We start from the raw sequence: 17685 nt of genomic DNA on the forward strand, positions 1-17685 counted from the left end.
CCCATCGTAAAGCAATCATATAATTAATTGCATATAATTACATAACTTCTTAAACACCATTAATCCCTACACCACATCCATACCCTCTCTGGCTGGTTACACTTCACATGTCACGAGCAGTTAAATCACAGGCTCTGTGTTAAGTCACTGCAGAAGAGCAGGTTGTGCTGTGCTGCTCTGTGGGTCACCAGAGACATCTCTAAGGGTGAGCTGGTCACCTGCATAAGGTACCAGAAGCCAGCCCCTCGCACGCTAGGCAGGAGGTGTCCCAGCAGTCGTGGCTGGTGCTGCTCCCCCTCCTCAACCCAACTGCCTTCACAGGCTCTAGGAAAAAAAACAAGCAATAAACAATGTCACTGCATGTTGAGGCACAGCAGTTTATAAGTGATGACAGTGACAACACGCTCCTGGATTTGAGTGTCGATATTTCAGTTGTTCTCTCAGTTCTGTACTGACATACTTAATTTTAGACTAAGTGTTCAGGAGCAGATGTTTTCCAGCACATGGCAGACTAAACACAGCAATGTGGGGCAGGGTTGTAAAATGTACACTGTGAAGCAGTTGCAGTAAATAATTGGAATTAACTCCTGGGATCCTGTTACATATGACAGCAGAAAAAGAGAAGACTCTGCGTGCAGAGCTGTGTCTTGCACCAGGTTTTCAAATCTTAGGCAGTTTGGTTGACAATAGCCTTGTCTTACAGTGCCCATCTTTTGGGGTGCAGTCAGCAGGCCCCACTACACATCTGACATGGATCAGTGCTGATGCTAACATTGTTGTTTTTTTTTCCAGTATTACTCATTTTACATTGCAAAGAATAGTACTGGTGGAACTTGAACTTACACACACTTTCACGAGGAAAAAAACCACAACAACTTTACACAGTGCCTGTGCAGAATTGGCAAACTGGTATCAACCAGTCAGTTCAGATAAGACTCCTCTGACTTACCTGGACATGCACACAGCAAACATTGTAACTGAGATTTTGAAACCCTTTGTGTTCTCTATCTCAGAGCTGCCAGGCACAAGCTGCCACAACAGCACTGGCTTTGCTAGGATGGTAAGAAGCTGGACAAGTGTATCAAAAAAGTTATCTAGCTGAACAGCGGCTTGTAAGGTTTAGTAAACCATTTAAATAATTCTGCAGTTCTGCCTAAGAAACACCGAATTCAACCTTTAAACAAAAAGCTTTTAGCAGATGCCAACTTTTAAACCCAAATGAACAGGTTTGACCTGTGCAAGAGAATAGCTGAAGTTCCTGTGTCTACACACAAAGTTGTATTTTTTTTCAGTGCAACAGGGCTGACATTTCTTACTGCTCTCTATTTTAATTTAGTACTCTCTGTGAACTTGATCAGCACTGCTCAGCATGAGCTACTCTGAGTTTGCAGGTGGGTCTCCAGCAGGTCTGACCTCTGAGACTCTGCAATGTGGGGACTCGGCCAGCAGCTTGTGCCGCCCTTACGCATTGAACACCGGGAGTAACAAACTGCATCGACGTGCAAATCACAGCTTGTGCATCCATCAAGATATCACTTTTATTAACTGGATTTTCCATTTCTGTCGCACACCATGACTGTTTGTACAATGAAAAAGCCAAACATTGCTGGAAGCAATCCGATCAGCTGATATTTCTGTACCCTCTTAACACACGCACACACACACAGATTCTTTCTTGGTGAGAAATTTTTATATTTCTGTTCATTAATTCTGCTTATTTATACTGCTACTCTTAAAATTCTGTGTCAAGATTGTCACATCTTAAATACAGATTAAGTTGCTAGAGGTACATTATTTTTATATATATATATATATATATTTATATACACACATACAGAAAAATACAAGACTAATTGTTTTTCCACAATATTTACTTTATACACTACTGTAACTATCTGCAACTTTTAAAGACACGTTAAGGGGTACAAGAAACTGTTTACTTGCTCTAAATAGTTTGGTCCAATATTATCTTAACGTAGTGGTTATTCTCGCCCTTCTTTTTACGTGACAACATAATACAACATACACCACATGCACAATCATTCACCTATCAACAAATGGGTAACGGACACCACTCAGACTAACATCTGTACGCCCGAAGGGTCAACCAACCACACACAGCTATAAGGCTATAATACATCTATGCAGCATAAATGGTCAACACTGCTGTTCTAAAGTGAGCACCATATATACAGTTGTATATAAAAACATCAGAAACAAAATACACCTGGGGTTAGTTAAAAGGTGCCATTCCAAGGCTGTACATAATACCAGGAAAGAGTATTTACAATACTTGGAAAAAAAGCTGCAACAAATAAGTTTATTGCCAATGCCCTTTATAAACTTGTCTCCTACTTGGACGTTATGCTCACCGTCCGTGAACCACACATCTCATTTCTGGCCCTTGGTAAGATCCCTGCTCAAAAATTTCAAGCAAATATGTTCTATGGCTTCACCCACACATCTATTCTTGTAGCTTGTGATTTATAAATATCACGCTGACTAAACTGCAACTAGAGTTTAAAACTTAAAGAAGTAAAACACTTATCCTTTGCCTTGTTTAGCAAGCAGAATGTGAACCCCCTGGCTAGGCAGCCAGTAAGAACACCCCATGCAATTTAGACTCTCTTAGTAAAGTCTTTTACTAATCAAGACGAGCTGTAGAAATCAAGACCAAGCGTAAGGCTGTTCTTTGGTGCTCTGCTCACTCTGCGGTACGTGAAATGCCTCGTATTTGACCATTCTGCAAGTGTTACAAGACGCTCAACAGTGTAAACTCCTCTCAGACATCCAATGTCTGCCCAGGGCGCTGCTACATAACACCGCCAGTTTCACTAGCATTGCTTAGAAGACCCAGTGCACAGCATGAAAAAATAAAACATTCTTGCCCTTCCCAAAACTAGGAATCTGCAATATATTTTATTCTAGATAATAAAATTCCACAAAGTTAATTCATCTGGTCAAAAGTATCCTTTTGTACAGAAATACTCTTAATTCAAGACCTTGCCATGGCAATGGGAAACCTGACAGAAAGGCTAAGAGCTGTAAAATAAATACTTTCCTATATGCTACTTTTAACTGATTTTACGAAAAAGCATGGTTACTCAGGGAAAAGTGGTGTACAAGTGGGAAACAGCAGTATTTTAAGTCTTAAAAAGAGTAATAATGAGAAAAATGTCAACGACAATAACAATTTCAGCTTGAATCCAATTACCTAAAGGTTTTACATCCCTTATTGCCTTCTGAAATCTCAGGGAGGGGAGCATACAGGAGAAGCTTTACAAGTTAAAAACCTAAAATATTAAGTGTCATGATATACTAATAACAAAAGTAATTCATACAAATACTTTATTTTCAGTTAGCATGTAGAAACTCAGAAGTCGACTTAATAATTTACTTTTGTTATATTAAAAAAGAAGATTGTCTGCTTGTAATATTAACATATTTCTATGGGAGAAAGCTGCCTTACAAATCTACTTGCCTTTTTTTTCATTTTTTAAAGAAAACTGCCTCTAGCAAAACAAGATATTTTCAGTTTGATTTTTGAGCCACAACTTTATCCGTATTCTAGCTTAAGACAAATAGGTGTGGGTTTAAAATCATATTTCAAGATCACTAATTTTCAGTGCATCTTTGCTTTGTACAAGCCTTGGAACATCTGAAAGCTCCCTGAAGAGTTTTCAGCATCAAAACATTATTGCTTTGGTTCTGTTTCAGACACATAGAAGTATGCCACATATCACATATTTTAGATATCACAGAAGGTCAGAACAAGAATTAACATTTCACAAGTAAACTAAAGCTTCTCTCTCTAGTTTTAAGTGCAGAACATGAAACTTCTAAGTGCTCAATTTACATTAGGATCCAGATAGTTCATTTAATCCAGATCTTCCATAGTAAAATTATAAATGTAAAAATTACACAATAAAATATTCTGGTTTGTTGAAAAAGAAAAACATATTGGCTAGCAGCATGCAAAGACCATGCATTGTCATACCATCAAGCAAACACAAAATTAAAGGGTAATAAATAACTGCTCAAAGCCCACTTAAAAATCTTAAGACAACAAAAGGGGGGGTCCGGTGACAAGGTGTTCACAGCTCTGAACAGGAAGAATGATGCTGTCAAGTAGATCGAGCTATTAAAGTCAGGTCATGGTCAAATGACATGACAACAACTGGTTTGACTGGAGGTACACAGCAGCCCCTCCTTTGGGTTCCGCTGAATATTCACAGATATCGTCTTTTCACAGAGAGGTAGTTGTAGCACATTGTTTTTCAAGTTCCTGTTCTTTATCCGTTCCAATTCATTTGCGGTGCCTGACATTTGATCAGAAAACAATTTTAGGTTGCCCAGGGATGAAGCCTGGTTTGCGCTTCCACTGGAACTTATACACATTTTCCATGTTGATTTCTCCTGCACTTTTACACTGGAAAAGGATAGATTGTTTTGAGGATCAATAATGTATTTAGTGCTGCCATGAATCTGTGAGCCTAGGCAAAGACTCATTAACTTCAGGCTTTCAACCAGTTCCCCTGCACTTCTAGACGATAACTGCATTGAGTTTCCGGATCCAGCACACCTCCGAGTGGAACCTGAAGTGTTGTTGGTGCTACCGCTGGAGCCACCAGAGGGACTCCCCCCACCTTTGTTGTTGTCACTTGGGCTTGTTTTGTCCACCCCTCGATTTCCGTTACTCGGTTTGCTTTGTCCGCCGCCATCTCCTTGGCTGCCAGGCGGCCCTTCGCTGCTATCCCGTCTATGCCAGGAGTAAGGAAACCCGCTATCTTTGTCCAGGCGTCTCCGACTTTCTGAGTCGTCATCGCTTGTTTCCGAGCTACTGCAACTAGAGCCCCGTCCCTGGCTTTTCCTCCTGTGATAGCGTTTATGCACCGTGCTGGGTGAAGCAATATTCATTTTTAACCTGCTGAGCTTTGGGGGCAAGTTCTCATCCATGTCAAACTCATCATCTGACTCACCCTCCTCAAAGATTTGATTGAGGACTGGTGCACTCTTCCTTGAAGTAAGACGATTTGTAACTGAAGGCTTCCGGCGCAGAACAACTTGAGTAGAAAGAGAAATAGGTTTCTTATCTTCTTCATCCTCCTCCTCATCTTCCTCTACTCTGAACAAGCACTTTCGGCCACTTGTAGTGGGTTTCAGGCTCACCGATGGCACTGCTGAAAGTGCCGGTCCAGCTAATTCAGGGATCTCTTCTTTCTTTGCTGCATCCCCAAGGGCCTTGCTTCTGTGGCCATTGAGAACATTCTCAGCCGTGCGAGCTGGTGACTGGGGAACAGTTGCGTGAGAGAGAGGAGAAGCTGTAAGGTCATCCTCCAGATCCTGGGGTACATCGATTTTTGTTGGCCACGATTGCCTACATAAATAATTATAAAGGATAAAAGAAAAGTTAGATCACGGCAAGCATTTCAGAACATGTAAGAAAATGTAACATCTGCACAAGTACTGCCATGCAAACAGGCCTGCAGAGTGGCATGTTCGTACACAGCAGTACTGAGTAAGTGAGGAAAAGGAAACATACTCAGAGAATGTGCATTCCTTTAGAAATGCTGTTATTTGAAAAGAACATCATACACATAAAAGCATAGTTTAGAAATTATATTGGTTACTGTCAAATGAAATCTTAAGATTTCATTGCTCTCAGAAAATGAATTAAGCAATAAAAAGCTTTAAATAATTGTATCTCAAAGAAAATAATGAGGTAGGTACAGCAGCAGCAGTTACCTAGGTGAAGATACGAGCTGATTCAAGCACAACTTCAATAAGATAATACTCCAAACTACTTTTAATCTGAAGCTTCTGTTATTTTTTTCTTATTATAAATATTAGTTTATAGTTAACAGCAGTGAGACTGAAAAGCTGAGTCAGGAGAAGCATTCTCTCCTTTTCAGAAAGTCTCATTCAGACTAAGCTCGATTCTACAAAATCCCCTTTAATTCTAAACACACATGAATTGAGAGCATACATTTATTTGTCCTTAGCTGAGCAACTGGAATAATACAGCTGCATGAATTCAGGCCTCGAGATGCTTAAGAGTGTGGCACTCAGATAAACTGTACATCCAAGTTCAAAATAGAAAGTAACACCTACATGTAAATAAGTTTTACAGTTAGCAGCTGTCTTATCTCCAGCATCTAAGCTAGTATCCAATTATATATATTTTACTTTAAATCCTAATATATATTGTAATTTTCCCATAATGCACACAGAATAAATTAAGAACAAATACTGCCTTTCTCCCTGTATTTTGAAAGCCTACTCCAAAAGACCAGCACCGACAGTGTGACACCTAAACACCAAATAATGATTTAATTGCTTCACTCGGCGTAAGTCCCACATTATTTGTGGAGACCAAGAAAATTTCTGAAACCTCTCAAAGTAAGAGTTATCTTTTTCTAGCATATTGCATGAAAAGCTGTAGTAGAGACCTCTGTTCACATATGGACAGCATATTACAAGACACTGCCAACTGTATTTTGGGTGTGCCAAAAGACAGGGCTGCATGTCTTTGTAACTCAGTTTAGAAGGCAGGCATGGGAGGGCAGCGGGAGAGGAAGCAGAGGATGGTTCTCACCAAGCATGAGCCCAGATATCTGCTTGGACAGCCTGCATGCAAAGCCGGAAGGATCATACCAGCTTCCTGATCTCTGCTGTGATAAGAAGTCAAACTGAAGAAACAAGGAAAGCTCAGGCACCTCTTTGCTACTCTTCTTCTAGAAATGTGCTTTTCAAGTGTTTAAAGTTAATGGAAGCACTTGCAATACAACTGCCTTTGCTTAAGGCTCCCTCTATAATGGGTAGATAGAAAAGGAACCCAAAGTGCAAGATGGCCTCTTTCCACAAGTAACAATTGACAACTGTCTGCCCAACAGTATGAGCTTTGAAGAAGAGCACTGAAAAGAGCACTTTTTTTAAAGCCAACATTAAACTCATCACGCCTAACTGCAGACTGTTTTGAAGTACTGGCTTCAGTTTTGATTTAACAAACCAGGGATACAAAAATCAACCAGGATCCTTTAAAAGCAGGACCTGGCTGCCAACAGACCCGTGTAAGCCTCTGTAGTCCATTCCCTGGGAGGAGCCACACAGGCTTCTCCCTGTCCCCTTGAGCACTGGGAGCTGCTGGTGGCCTCCCACCAGTTCCCTCCAGGGAGCAGCTCTGCCTGGAGGGAGGCCACACAGCCAGCAGCTCGCACACAAGCTGTCCAGACAAGAAGTAGAACCTGGGCTGTGGTCTTCCTTGCTTTGACACTGCCATCCCCCTTAGGCCTCAGCTAACTCCAGAAACACTGGGAACCACTGACCTCATTTTCTGATGACTTGTGCTATGCTGGATATTTTAAACACAAACAACTGTTTGTGATGAACAAATAGGACTTAAATAAATTAGAAACAAAACTACAGAATTGACAGAAAAATGCAGATTTAAATCTTACAAGAATTTACCATGCTTTAAGAACAGACTGGTTTGTCAGAAAAAAAAAAGGAAGAGAGTTCTGTGGCTGTCACAATAAAGGATAAATATAGTATCTAAGAGTACTGTAGTTTCCAGGCAATAAACCTCCTTGCTACAGTGTGTTTATCTCTCATAGCAGCCCATGTTTGCCTCCCTTCCCTTCCTGGTCTCCCCTTATTCCCAGTAGGCCTGAGAGGAGACTGGGACAGAAGGGGAGCTCCAGGTTACAAGTTATATATATATATTTATGTATATTTTTAATCTTTTGAAGTCTCAAAATCAAAGTAATGCACTACTTTACTGTGTTTTTCATGAGGTTATTCTACATAAACACCTTCAATTTAGAACCATCACGAAGACAAGGAATAGCTACCTGGGACCATTAAGGGCAAGAGTTCCTGAGTTTTTGCAGATATCCTTGTCATGAAAAGAAAATTCATATGGCAGGCTTCCATTTAACTTTACTAATTCATACCAAGATTTAGATTCAATGAACTTGTTTGTTTTAGTTCCTCATATAACTGGAGCAGCTCTTCTATTGAAAGAGTGACACTGATGCAGAGAAAAAAACAAAATAATTTAAAAGCACACTTTGGAGTTTTAGAATTTTCATCTCAAGATAAACGACAGAGTTTTCCTCTGAAGTAATTTATTTTATAACTAATACTTAGTTTTAGACAGATTTGATGCTCTGTTTGGATTTCTTTTTGAAAAGGAATTGACATAAGAGGCTGATTTATTAAGAGAGAACTGCCAAGCAACAGTTACATTGGTACCCTTGAAGAGATGTAAGCTCTGTAACCGCAAGCTCCAGACCATTTTGGTTCTGCAGGCAACCCTTAGTTGCCTGCAACAATAACTCTAAGTACTTGTAACCACACAACATAACATACAATTTCCTCCAGAAGTGACCATTGAGTGAATGACCTTTTAAGCACAGCAGCAAAATTTCAGTCTGCTCTAGTACACACCACAGGGTACACACTCATCTGGAGATGGCAAAGATGTTGAGAATCACTGTGAGGGACAGAGAGAAACAACTCACTGGGTAAAGGGAATGGTATTCAGAAGAGACTCCTCTAGAAAGCTTCCAAAAATCTCAGCCTAAATCCAAGGTTACAACCAACAGAGATGATGTGTCTTTAACCTGTTTTCCAAAGTGCATGCTCTTAATTTATTACAGAAGTCCGTTTTTGCTAGATTGAACTTGAGGCAGTAGTATCTGACCTTTATCAGTTAGGCCAAGGAGAACAAGGCCATGCACCAGAAGGACAGCATAGCATTTATGTCCCTATTGTCATTCCTATTAAATGATTTCACATTCATGACCTTGCATAAAAATTACACAAAGAAACGTTTGGAATGAACAAGCTATTTTTTCCTTTCTCTCTAAATCCTACGGACAGATTAACAACACTGAAAGTAGGCAGCAACTCTAAACGTCCACACAAGCACTTAATATTATTCTCCTAAGAGATTACCTACTAACAATAGTTATTGCTAATAGTAGTTACCAATAATATTTTACCAAAACCTAAAAGGCAACTTTTGAACAGGCTGAAGGTTAGAGAACAAAAACTAATGGAAATGCCTCAGCACAACCTCCATCTTCACTGGAAAGATTGTCAAGATGCACCAATAAAGATCTTTTCAATACCAGCAGATCCCTAGTCATAGTCTAACACTTAACTCAGGAAATTACAACCAAAAAGTTTAAGAGAAGTGACTGTTCAAAATGTGTATCCTCCAATATCATCGTGCAGGTAGAAACTATGCTTTACCTTGTGTTTTTTTCTATGCGTGGGGGATTTTGTTTGGTTTTTTGTTGTTGTTTTTGTTGTAAGTAAATGTTGCTGTAACTGAAAATATGGCTGCTTTGATAACTGGTTGCAGAGCAAGTGGACTGGTTGAACATACCAATACTAACCACATTCCAGAACCCCAGTGCCCCCTTTAGCTTTAGTGTGTCACAAGTGGAAGCTTTGAAAAATCTCAGGATATGTCAGGGAACCTTACTACAAGGATTTTTTAATCATGGTTTGACAAACTAAAAACAAAACAAACCAAAATCTATTGCAATATCTTTAAATGGGTGATTAAAGCAATTAATTCAAGAGTTTTCTGTAGACAGCAGGCATATCAACTGACATGAAAAAGAACAGAACCTACAGATGTTTACTCTAAGCTTGACTTAGGATGTTTGATGTTTGGCCCATTAAAAATCAAAGCAAACAACTAAACCATAACATCAAATACAGAGTAATTTTTCATTTATAACCAATTGCCCATCAACATGTTTACGGATTATGCAACTCATTTTTTCCAGGGATGTTGCATACACCATTTGCATGAGGAATTAAAGGTCCATGAATGTGCCCTTTCCTAGCAGGTGTGAAAACTTACTACTTCACATAAAGACTTGAAATTGATTAAACATTTCCTGAAAACTGTAGGAATTGAAATTGAAAATTCTTGGCAACTGATTTCTGAACAGATTTGAAGCATCCAGAGCACTTTAAAGACATTTAAAATTTGCAATGAATTAGTATTTTACTCTTTTAAAGAAAGAAGTACTTGAGCAATTCAGTAATATTCTCATTAAGCCAGGTTAAAAAAAAAAAAGAAAGAAAAACATAAACACAAAACAAACAAAACCAACACCACCCTATCATTTAGGCTCATAAATTCTCACCTGAACTGAGCTTTGATGTTGCTAGGGCTTGCAGATCTGGTCTGAATTTCTTTCTCTTGTTTTTCTCGCAGAATCCTTTCAGCTAGTAAGAAGTAAGTAGCAGTGATGTGATTGTATTTGTTAGTTTCCAGTGCCCTAGAGAAAGCACAAAACACAAAATACACCATGCATCAATGGTTTTATAAAAACTGGACATGCACCTCACACATCTTGCTGTACTTCTCATAGCAGGAAGAGCACCTGAAAGCAGAACTGAGTATTTTTAATGTTTTGACAAGCATGTAATGGTTTTATTAAAAATATAGAGCCAACAAGTCTAGTAATTTGAACTACAGTGGATATCTTTAGAATATCATTAAAAAATAGGTAATTCTTCCTCTATTGAACATTCTTCACATGACAAAGTTGTCATCAATGTTATACACCAATGGTGGGCTTTCCCACTGGCACATACAACCACAAAGTACTAGTATTTGTTTAGGCAACAACTGGAAGGAAAAAAACCCTCATTACTTTAGGGCTGTCACATTAATTTTCAGTACAATTAAGTTCATAAGCCAGACATTCGAACAGAAAGGATGCCACTGTTATGCAGCTAAAAGCTTAAAAAGCAAGACTGCTGCTTCCCTGCCCCCCCCAATGGTAAGATAGTGACAGCTTGAATACAAACAAACAAAAAACCCCAAACAATTAAATCCTCTTTTGATTTTGGGATTATTTTAGAAATATGGGGGGTTTAATCTATTTGAGAAAACTATGTAGCTTTTTAGCAAGCTCACTCAGTGACAATTACTATTTTGCATTCTATAGAAAAAAAGGAATAATATTTTAAATTAACAAAGATTCAGGTATACTAGAAACATACTAAGGGAAAAACACTAGAATTTTATTATCTGCAAATATGCATGAGATACAAAGAACAAGTAAAAGGATAGATTTAAAAGCAGTTAAATTTATGCAAGATGGCAAACTACCACAGGAATCACACACTGTTCCAACAAATTTTCCTGAAGTTTTTCCTAAGGTTGGGTCTAATTAAGTATTTATCATCCTAGAATATTCTACCACAGAGCAAGAGTATAGCATTTGTTTGTTAATTGAATGGCTTTATATTTAAATACTGAAGTACCCAGGTTCTCATGCCATTCTTAAATATAACAACAGATGGACAAACAAACTGCACACAGAAAAACTGACAACTTACTCCACTATTGTATCTCGGTCTGCTATATCACCAAGAACCATGCGCTGTATTATACTGTTGTGTTCCTCCTCAGAGAGATTTTTATATGACACAAGAGGAATATTGTACTTTGTTGCAGGAGATGGGTCAACTCCTTGGAGCCACGCGTGGTTTTCTATCTCTTCCAAAGACGCCCTTCGCTTTGGGTCTCTCTGCAACATCCGTGTAATTAGACTGCAAATAAAATAGAAGTTTTCTGCTGTCAGTCCACACAGAGCTTTCAAAGTCTCTACAGTAAACAATGTGATGGGAATTTATTCTCAAAGACATTCCAAATATTGCTGAACTGAAACAAACAATTTACTCATTAAAAACTAAATATCATAAACACTGCAGTTTTCGTTTACTATGCTTAGATTCTTAACCTGATTTTTCTGGTTCGTTGGTTTTTAATAGCTTTATAGGACAACTGTCACAGATGGCCTACAGGCTGGTCTGTAAAGTAACAGAAATATAATTTTCTATTATTACTGCTGTCAACAAGAATATGGAGTGCTAAGATGAGTAGAAATATTTTATTCTGAAACAGCTATCAGATATTTGATTATTTAGTATCCATGAAAGGATACTGATCTGTTCTATTCATACAGAAATAGCAAAAAAAGTAAAAACACAAACCGAACACCACTACCTGGGGGCTGATGGAAGTGACAAACCAACTAATGGGTTAATACTGAGTCTTTGCAAGTGCTGGAAGTGCATGAATCCCCAAATAAACAGAAAAAGACGACTTGATTAGCACAGTGCATCTCTGCTTACTACAGAGGAAATTTCACTGGAAAATTCTTGGGGGAGGTATTTTTGGCTTTGCACAATGAACAGGACATGGATATACAGCTTTGGTGCCAAGGTTTCCATGAAAATTTATTGCTCCAACATGCAGAATGGGAGTTCTGCAGTTCTCTCGTAACGCTTTAGTTATTGCACTGACCATACCACACCATGCAACTTCAAACTGCAAGGCCACACAAATCACATAGGTAATCGCATTTTAATTTTTTTTTAAATGCATTAGAAGTTGTATGCAATCAAAAACTGAGGTTAATTCAGGCTTCTTAAAACTCTTGTAAAAAAAAGAATGTCGCATATATACTCAGTAGGTGTGGTCTCTGCCTTAACCAAGAGGAAAGGTGGGGTGACACATGGGAGCCTTGGTTTTCTCTGCTTTTGTTATTACAACAGAAGGGGAACAAACTATATACTTTTTTAAACTACACCTGTAGTAAAACCACATGAATGCACTGCCTGTGCCTCCTGCTTTAGGCCAGCTTATGCAAGCCAAACCAGTAAGAATGCTTTCACTGCAAGCAGGAAGTTTTATCGTTCCCAGAGTTTTTTTTTCCCTAAGAAAATTTAACTTACAGAGCAGTAATTGATAACACGTTGTTGATGTGTCACGTAGAGAAGGCAGACCTATTTGGGTCTTTAAGCAAATTACTGTTTTTTAAGCATATTAGCCAATATATCACTCAAAAGGCTGCAAAAAAATAAGTTTCCTGAGCTGTGCACAGCATGCAGCATCTCAAGAGATTGATTCGATAGAATTCACTGATAAGAGCACTCTCTTAAACCTCTTCCTGGATTGTATTTTAAACCTCTTCCTGTACGTAAAGCTCTTCAAGCTGTTGAGAGCACTGAGCGCAGCTTTTCCATGTTACTGGAAATGCTAGATGTTAATGACAAGACACGAAAAACAGCTATGGTGGCATGTTATGCATTAGATTCCTGTGTCACACAGATGACAGGTTAAGAGAGGAACAGTCATTACACCTGTAACAAATTTCCTTCTGTGTCAAGTAACAGAATCCTAGATGCTGCTCTAGTTTTTTTGACTGGACCCAATGCATTTTTCAAGCATTTATAAAGGCATCTGGACTTGCATATTGGAAATGAAAAGATACTCTATCGCAGATTCAAGAACCCAGCCAAATACTGTAAAATAGTCAAAGTGATGCAACTGAGATATATATTAAAAGGACTGAAGAGGTCATTAACTGATAGGGAAACATGGGAAACAATGGAACAATTAAAAACATAGAAGAGCTGCAGTGAACACTGCAGAAAAACACCACATCAAAATGAGTCACAATTCCCAAGTGGCATATGGTATTTGCAGACAGAATATTTTTCTCCCTTGATTGCCTAGAATGTTGATTTGGAGTTGAAATTTCAGTAGGAGATGAGCAAAACTTGCTGTGATACCCTTGGGTTTTGGCAACTTGTATTTTGAACAGAAATCTCTAAGAATCATTACCTTTTTAACCCCTGCCACAAAATACTCTCGGCAACACCTTGTAATTTGCCCAGCAAGAGTGGTGGCCAAATCCAGTCAGTGGTGAGCAGCTTCTTTAATTATAAAACGTATGACAACTGAGACACAAGAAAGATATATTGTGTAAAATCAAAATGAAGTTTCACACAAGTGTGGGAATAACCTATTGGCAAAAAATATCATGGGATTAACTTTTAGTGAGAAAAGCCACAAAGAAAAAAATGCGATACTAGTGCCCTAGAAACTGCCCAATTGATGTGAAGAAACACTAACAACTAAGCAAAAGCAGTAGGCATAGTATCTATGAATATGCAAGGAATATTCCACACACTGATCGTATGGTATGGGGAACTCCCACAGGTAATGAGAATCTACTTCTCTAAATCCTTCTGAGTTATTTAGTAATCTACTTACTCTTTACATTCTTTGGACACATGAGGTGGCACAGTGTATTTGCAGTCCATTATCATAGTCAGAGTTTCACTGTCATTTGCTTCTTGAAATGGTGGTTGTCCACAAACCAGCATGAAGAGGATGACCCCCAAGCTCCATATATCTGCAAATACATAGTACTTATTTTAAAATAACTATTGAGGAAGCAAACATAATTACCATCAAACTGTGAAGTATTCTTGAGATGCATACTGGGGTTACCACTGCACTCTTGATTTTCAGCATTATAGAATTTGCAAATCCACTAAAGTACAAAATACAGTAGTTCCATTGTTTGACAGCTTTTATAGTTTTAGAGGAAAAAAATGATCAGAACTCATGACTTGAAGGATGCATAAGAGTTTGAGATGCATAACATCATTGACAGCAACATGTTAGATAAAGCTGAAGATAATCTGGTCCCCTCAGAAGACAAGAATTCATTACCTTTTTCTTCACAGGCAAGCACAGATTAATAAAGAGATTTGTGCTCAAAGCACATTCTTTTTTGAAGGACTAGCATCAACTGTTCTCAGTATTGTTTACATGTTACTCTATGCAGTAAGAAATTACATAGCAAGTCACCTGTTTCAATGACACTGAGCTAGATGTGTTTTCCTGCAGTAGTGCTGCTTTAAAAAATTCTTAACTACTTCGAACAGTAAATAATAAATTACATAATTCATGTAAAACTACCCTCTTGCACCGATCATATTACAAAGTGTGGAGTGTTTCCCTCCCCCCGCCACCCAATATCAAAACATAATGTAATTAACAGTGATCTCTTCTACATTCTGGGAGTCTTCTTGTTTCCTTCTAATTCCTGTTCGTGTAAAATAAAAAAACATGTAAGAACTTTCTTGTTCCTCAATGAAATGACATACCAAAAGATGAAAAAGAAGCACTGCTGGGCATGAAGCCCTTTAGTTGGTTTCTACATACTGTAAAATCTAATATGCAATTAAAATCTTTAAGTGGTTGCTCAGAAGAAAATATTTCACAACTCTCACTGCACTCAATACAGGAAGCTTAAGTATTGAGAAATGTATCATATTGCATAAAAACAACTTATTCCCTCCAATATATGCTTATAGGAAAATCCCACTCTTAAACTTCAGCTACGATTCCATGCTCTGGAAATTTCAGTGGTAATTTTGGGTCTTACACCCCAGCATTTCACAGATCTGCACTCAGTGAAACCAACCCAACAGGCAAAGAGCTGCTGAGGGCAGCACAGCCAGCAGCACTTGGAAAGAGCAGAGCACACCAGCTCTGTTCTGGAATGGCTTGCAAGAGGGAACCAGACACAGTTACCTACCCGCGTGCATCCTCCTTTCTGGGGCCTACTCAAAATACCTGACACGCATTTAAAGTTGAAGGATGGCTACAATTTTATTTAATAATATAAATCACGCACATTCATCCCTAGAACAATTACTCATTTTGGTTGTTACAACCCATTCTTCATATGGTTTAGCTGACAGAGGAACAGAAACACTACATGGTAATTTTCTTTAGAGCTCTAATTTGTAGTAAGTGTATGCTATTAACTCAAACAATTATTTGATTTCTGTTATGCTTACTAGGGCCTCAATCCTGTAGGTACTGAGCATTTTGAGGCCAGTACACCATGCCATGTATATCTGCAAATTCAACATGACTGTTCTCATGTTTAAGATTCAGTAAGTGCTGTAATACTTTGATAACCTGATGCCACAAAGCTGAATGTTCTGGAATACAGGATTTTAAAAAGCATCACTAGACAAAGAGGTAGTTTCCCCTTTAATTTTGTAAAGCTACTTAAACCTTTCTTCTGTTTAGTTTGAAAGTGGCCAAAAAGTTTTGGTGCATTCTCTACCTCCCACCACACAACAGATTACAAGAACATGTTTTTGTAAGCACATAAAAAGTGAATTTATGCATTTCTATCAATGAACTTCCTAGATTTTTAACTTTTGCCAAGATCTACTTTGTGATACGATCTATCCTAATATCCTGTACGATACTCCCCCCACAATAGAATAGAATGCTTCATGTCTCCTTTCAGCATGACATATTTTAGAAGAGTCCACGTAGTATTAATATTCATAATTACAGACAAGTTTTCTTTCTATATACATTGGCTAAATTTCAGCCAAGGGAAAAATATTTGGGATGGGAGCAATATAATATAATTAAACCATAAGTTAAAAATAAGCATATAAATAGTTTAAACAGAAAGAAAACCACAGTATTCTAAGAAATCAAGCTTAAAATAGTAACATAGTCCAGAGGAAAGGATAGCAATCACAGCAAGACAAGAATTAAAGTTCCATGAAATCATCATATACAGGAAACTCTAGCAGACCCTGAAGTTCCAACTGCACTGAGGAGATACTGACCATCCTTAACTATTTTCTAAAAGGGGGGGAGAGGTGGGGAAAGGACACTTAATGAATCACCATAACGATGAATCATAATTAGGAGGGGTGCTGCCAGCAGGTTAGAGGAGGTGACTCTACCTCTGCTCAGCACTGGTGAGGCCACACCTGGAGTCCTGTGTCCAGTCTGGGCTTCTTAGTATGAGACATGGATCTACTGGAGAGAGTCTAACAAAGGGCCATGAAAATGATAAAGGCCTGGAGCATCACTCCTATGAGGAAAGGCTGAGAGAGCTGGGATGGTTCGCCTGCAGAAAACTCAAGGAGGAACTTATCAATGCATACAAATACCTGAAGGGAGGGTACAGAGGACAGAGTGGTAGGACCAAAGCCAGTGGGCACAAACTGAAACACAGGAGGTTCCCTCTTGAACATCAGGAAACACTTTTTCACTGTGAGGGTGACCAAGCACTGGTACAGGTTACCCAAAGAGGTTGTGAAGTCTCCATCCTTGGAGATATTCAACAAGCCACACTCCTGGGCAACTGACTCTCAGTGTTCCTGCTTGACCAGGAGGATTACACCAGATGACCTTCAGAGGTACCTCACTGGAATATGCAGCACCAACAGGAAAAACATACTTCCTTTTGCCCATGAGAAGCAGAACATTCCAGGTGTTTATTTGAGAAACTGAAAGCACAGCACAGCAAGAACTAAAACAATGTTGATCCTGTGAGCACAAAGAACTTGTATGCTCTATTTAAACCAGCACAGGGTTGTCTCAATTCTGCTATAAAACACTATTTGTAAAAGACTCCTCACACCAAACACAGTGTAAAGGATGGTAGGTATGAGGGAAGTGGTAAAAAAAAAGCTGACAGAAAATATCAAACAAATTTTCAAAGTAACTTAATTTGAAATATATAAACCCTGCAAGAACAACAGAAAAATGGAACTGGTATATAGGAAGTGGATTACTTACTAATATGTCAAACTACCACAATTATTCAGACAACAGCTGTATGCAATCCTAAACAAAACAAGAACAGTAACAACACTATCTTGCCCTTCCCAGACTACCACAAAATTTCACATTAGCACCTTTTCCAAGGCACACACAATGCTGGATGAACTAAAAAATCCAGTATTTTTACTGGCAGACCTCAGTTTCCAGGACAACAAAAATCCCTGCCAGTTTTGCATTATAAA

The 17685-nt window shown here is 38.6% G+C and overlaps 1 protein-coding gene across 2 annotated transcripts in view; it reads right to left on the minus strand.

The window, feature by feature from the left end:
* Positions 1–1513: 1513 nt before the first annotated feature.
* SNRK (SNF related kinase) overlaps positions 1514–17685 on the minus strand; it is a 41505-nt gene continuing 25333 nt past the window's right edge. For both annotated transcript variants that reach the window (XM_005510016.3, XM_065051639.1), the window contains 4 exons: positions 14099–14240; positions 11374–11586; positions 10170–10304; positions 1514–5377 (listed from right to left, as the gene is read on the minus strand). In XM_005510016.3, the coding sequence (XP_005510073.1) occupies positions 4159–5377; positions 10170–10304; positions 11374–11586; positions 14099–14240 (1709 nt within the window). In that variant the 3' untranslated portion in view covers positions 1514–4158. The remainder of the gene's footprint in view (positions 5378–10169; positions 10305–11373; positions 11587–14098; positions 14241–17685) is intronic.

The sequence above is a fragment of the Columba livia genome, chromosome 2, assembly GCF_036013475.1.
Source record: "Columba livia isolate bColLiv1 breed racing homer chromosome 2, bColLiv1.pat.W.v2, whole genome shotgun sequence".
Lineage (NCBI taxonomy): Eukaryota > Metazoa > Chordata > Aves > Columbiformes > Columbidae > Columba > Columba livia.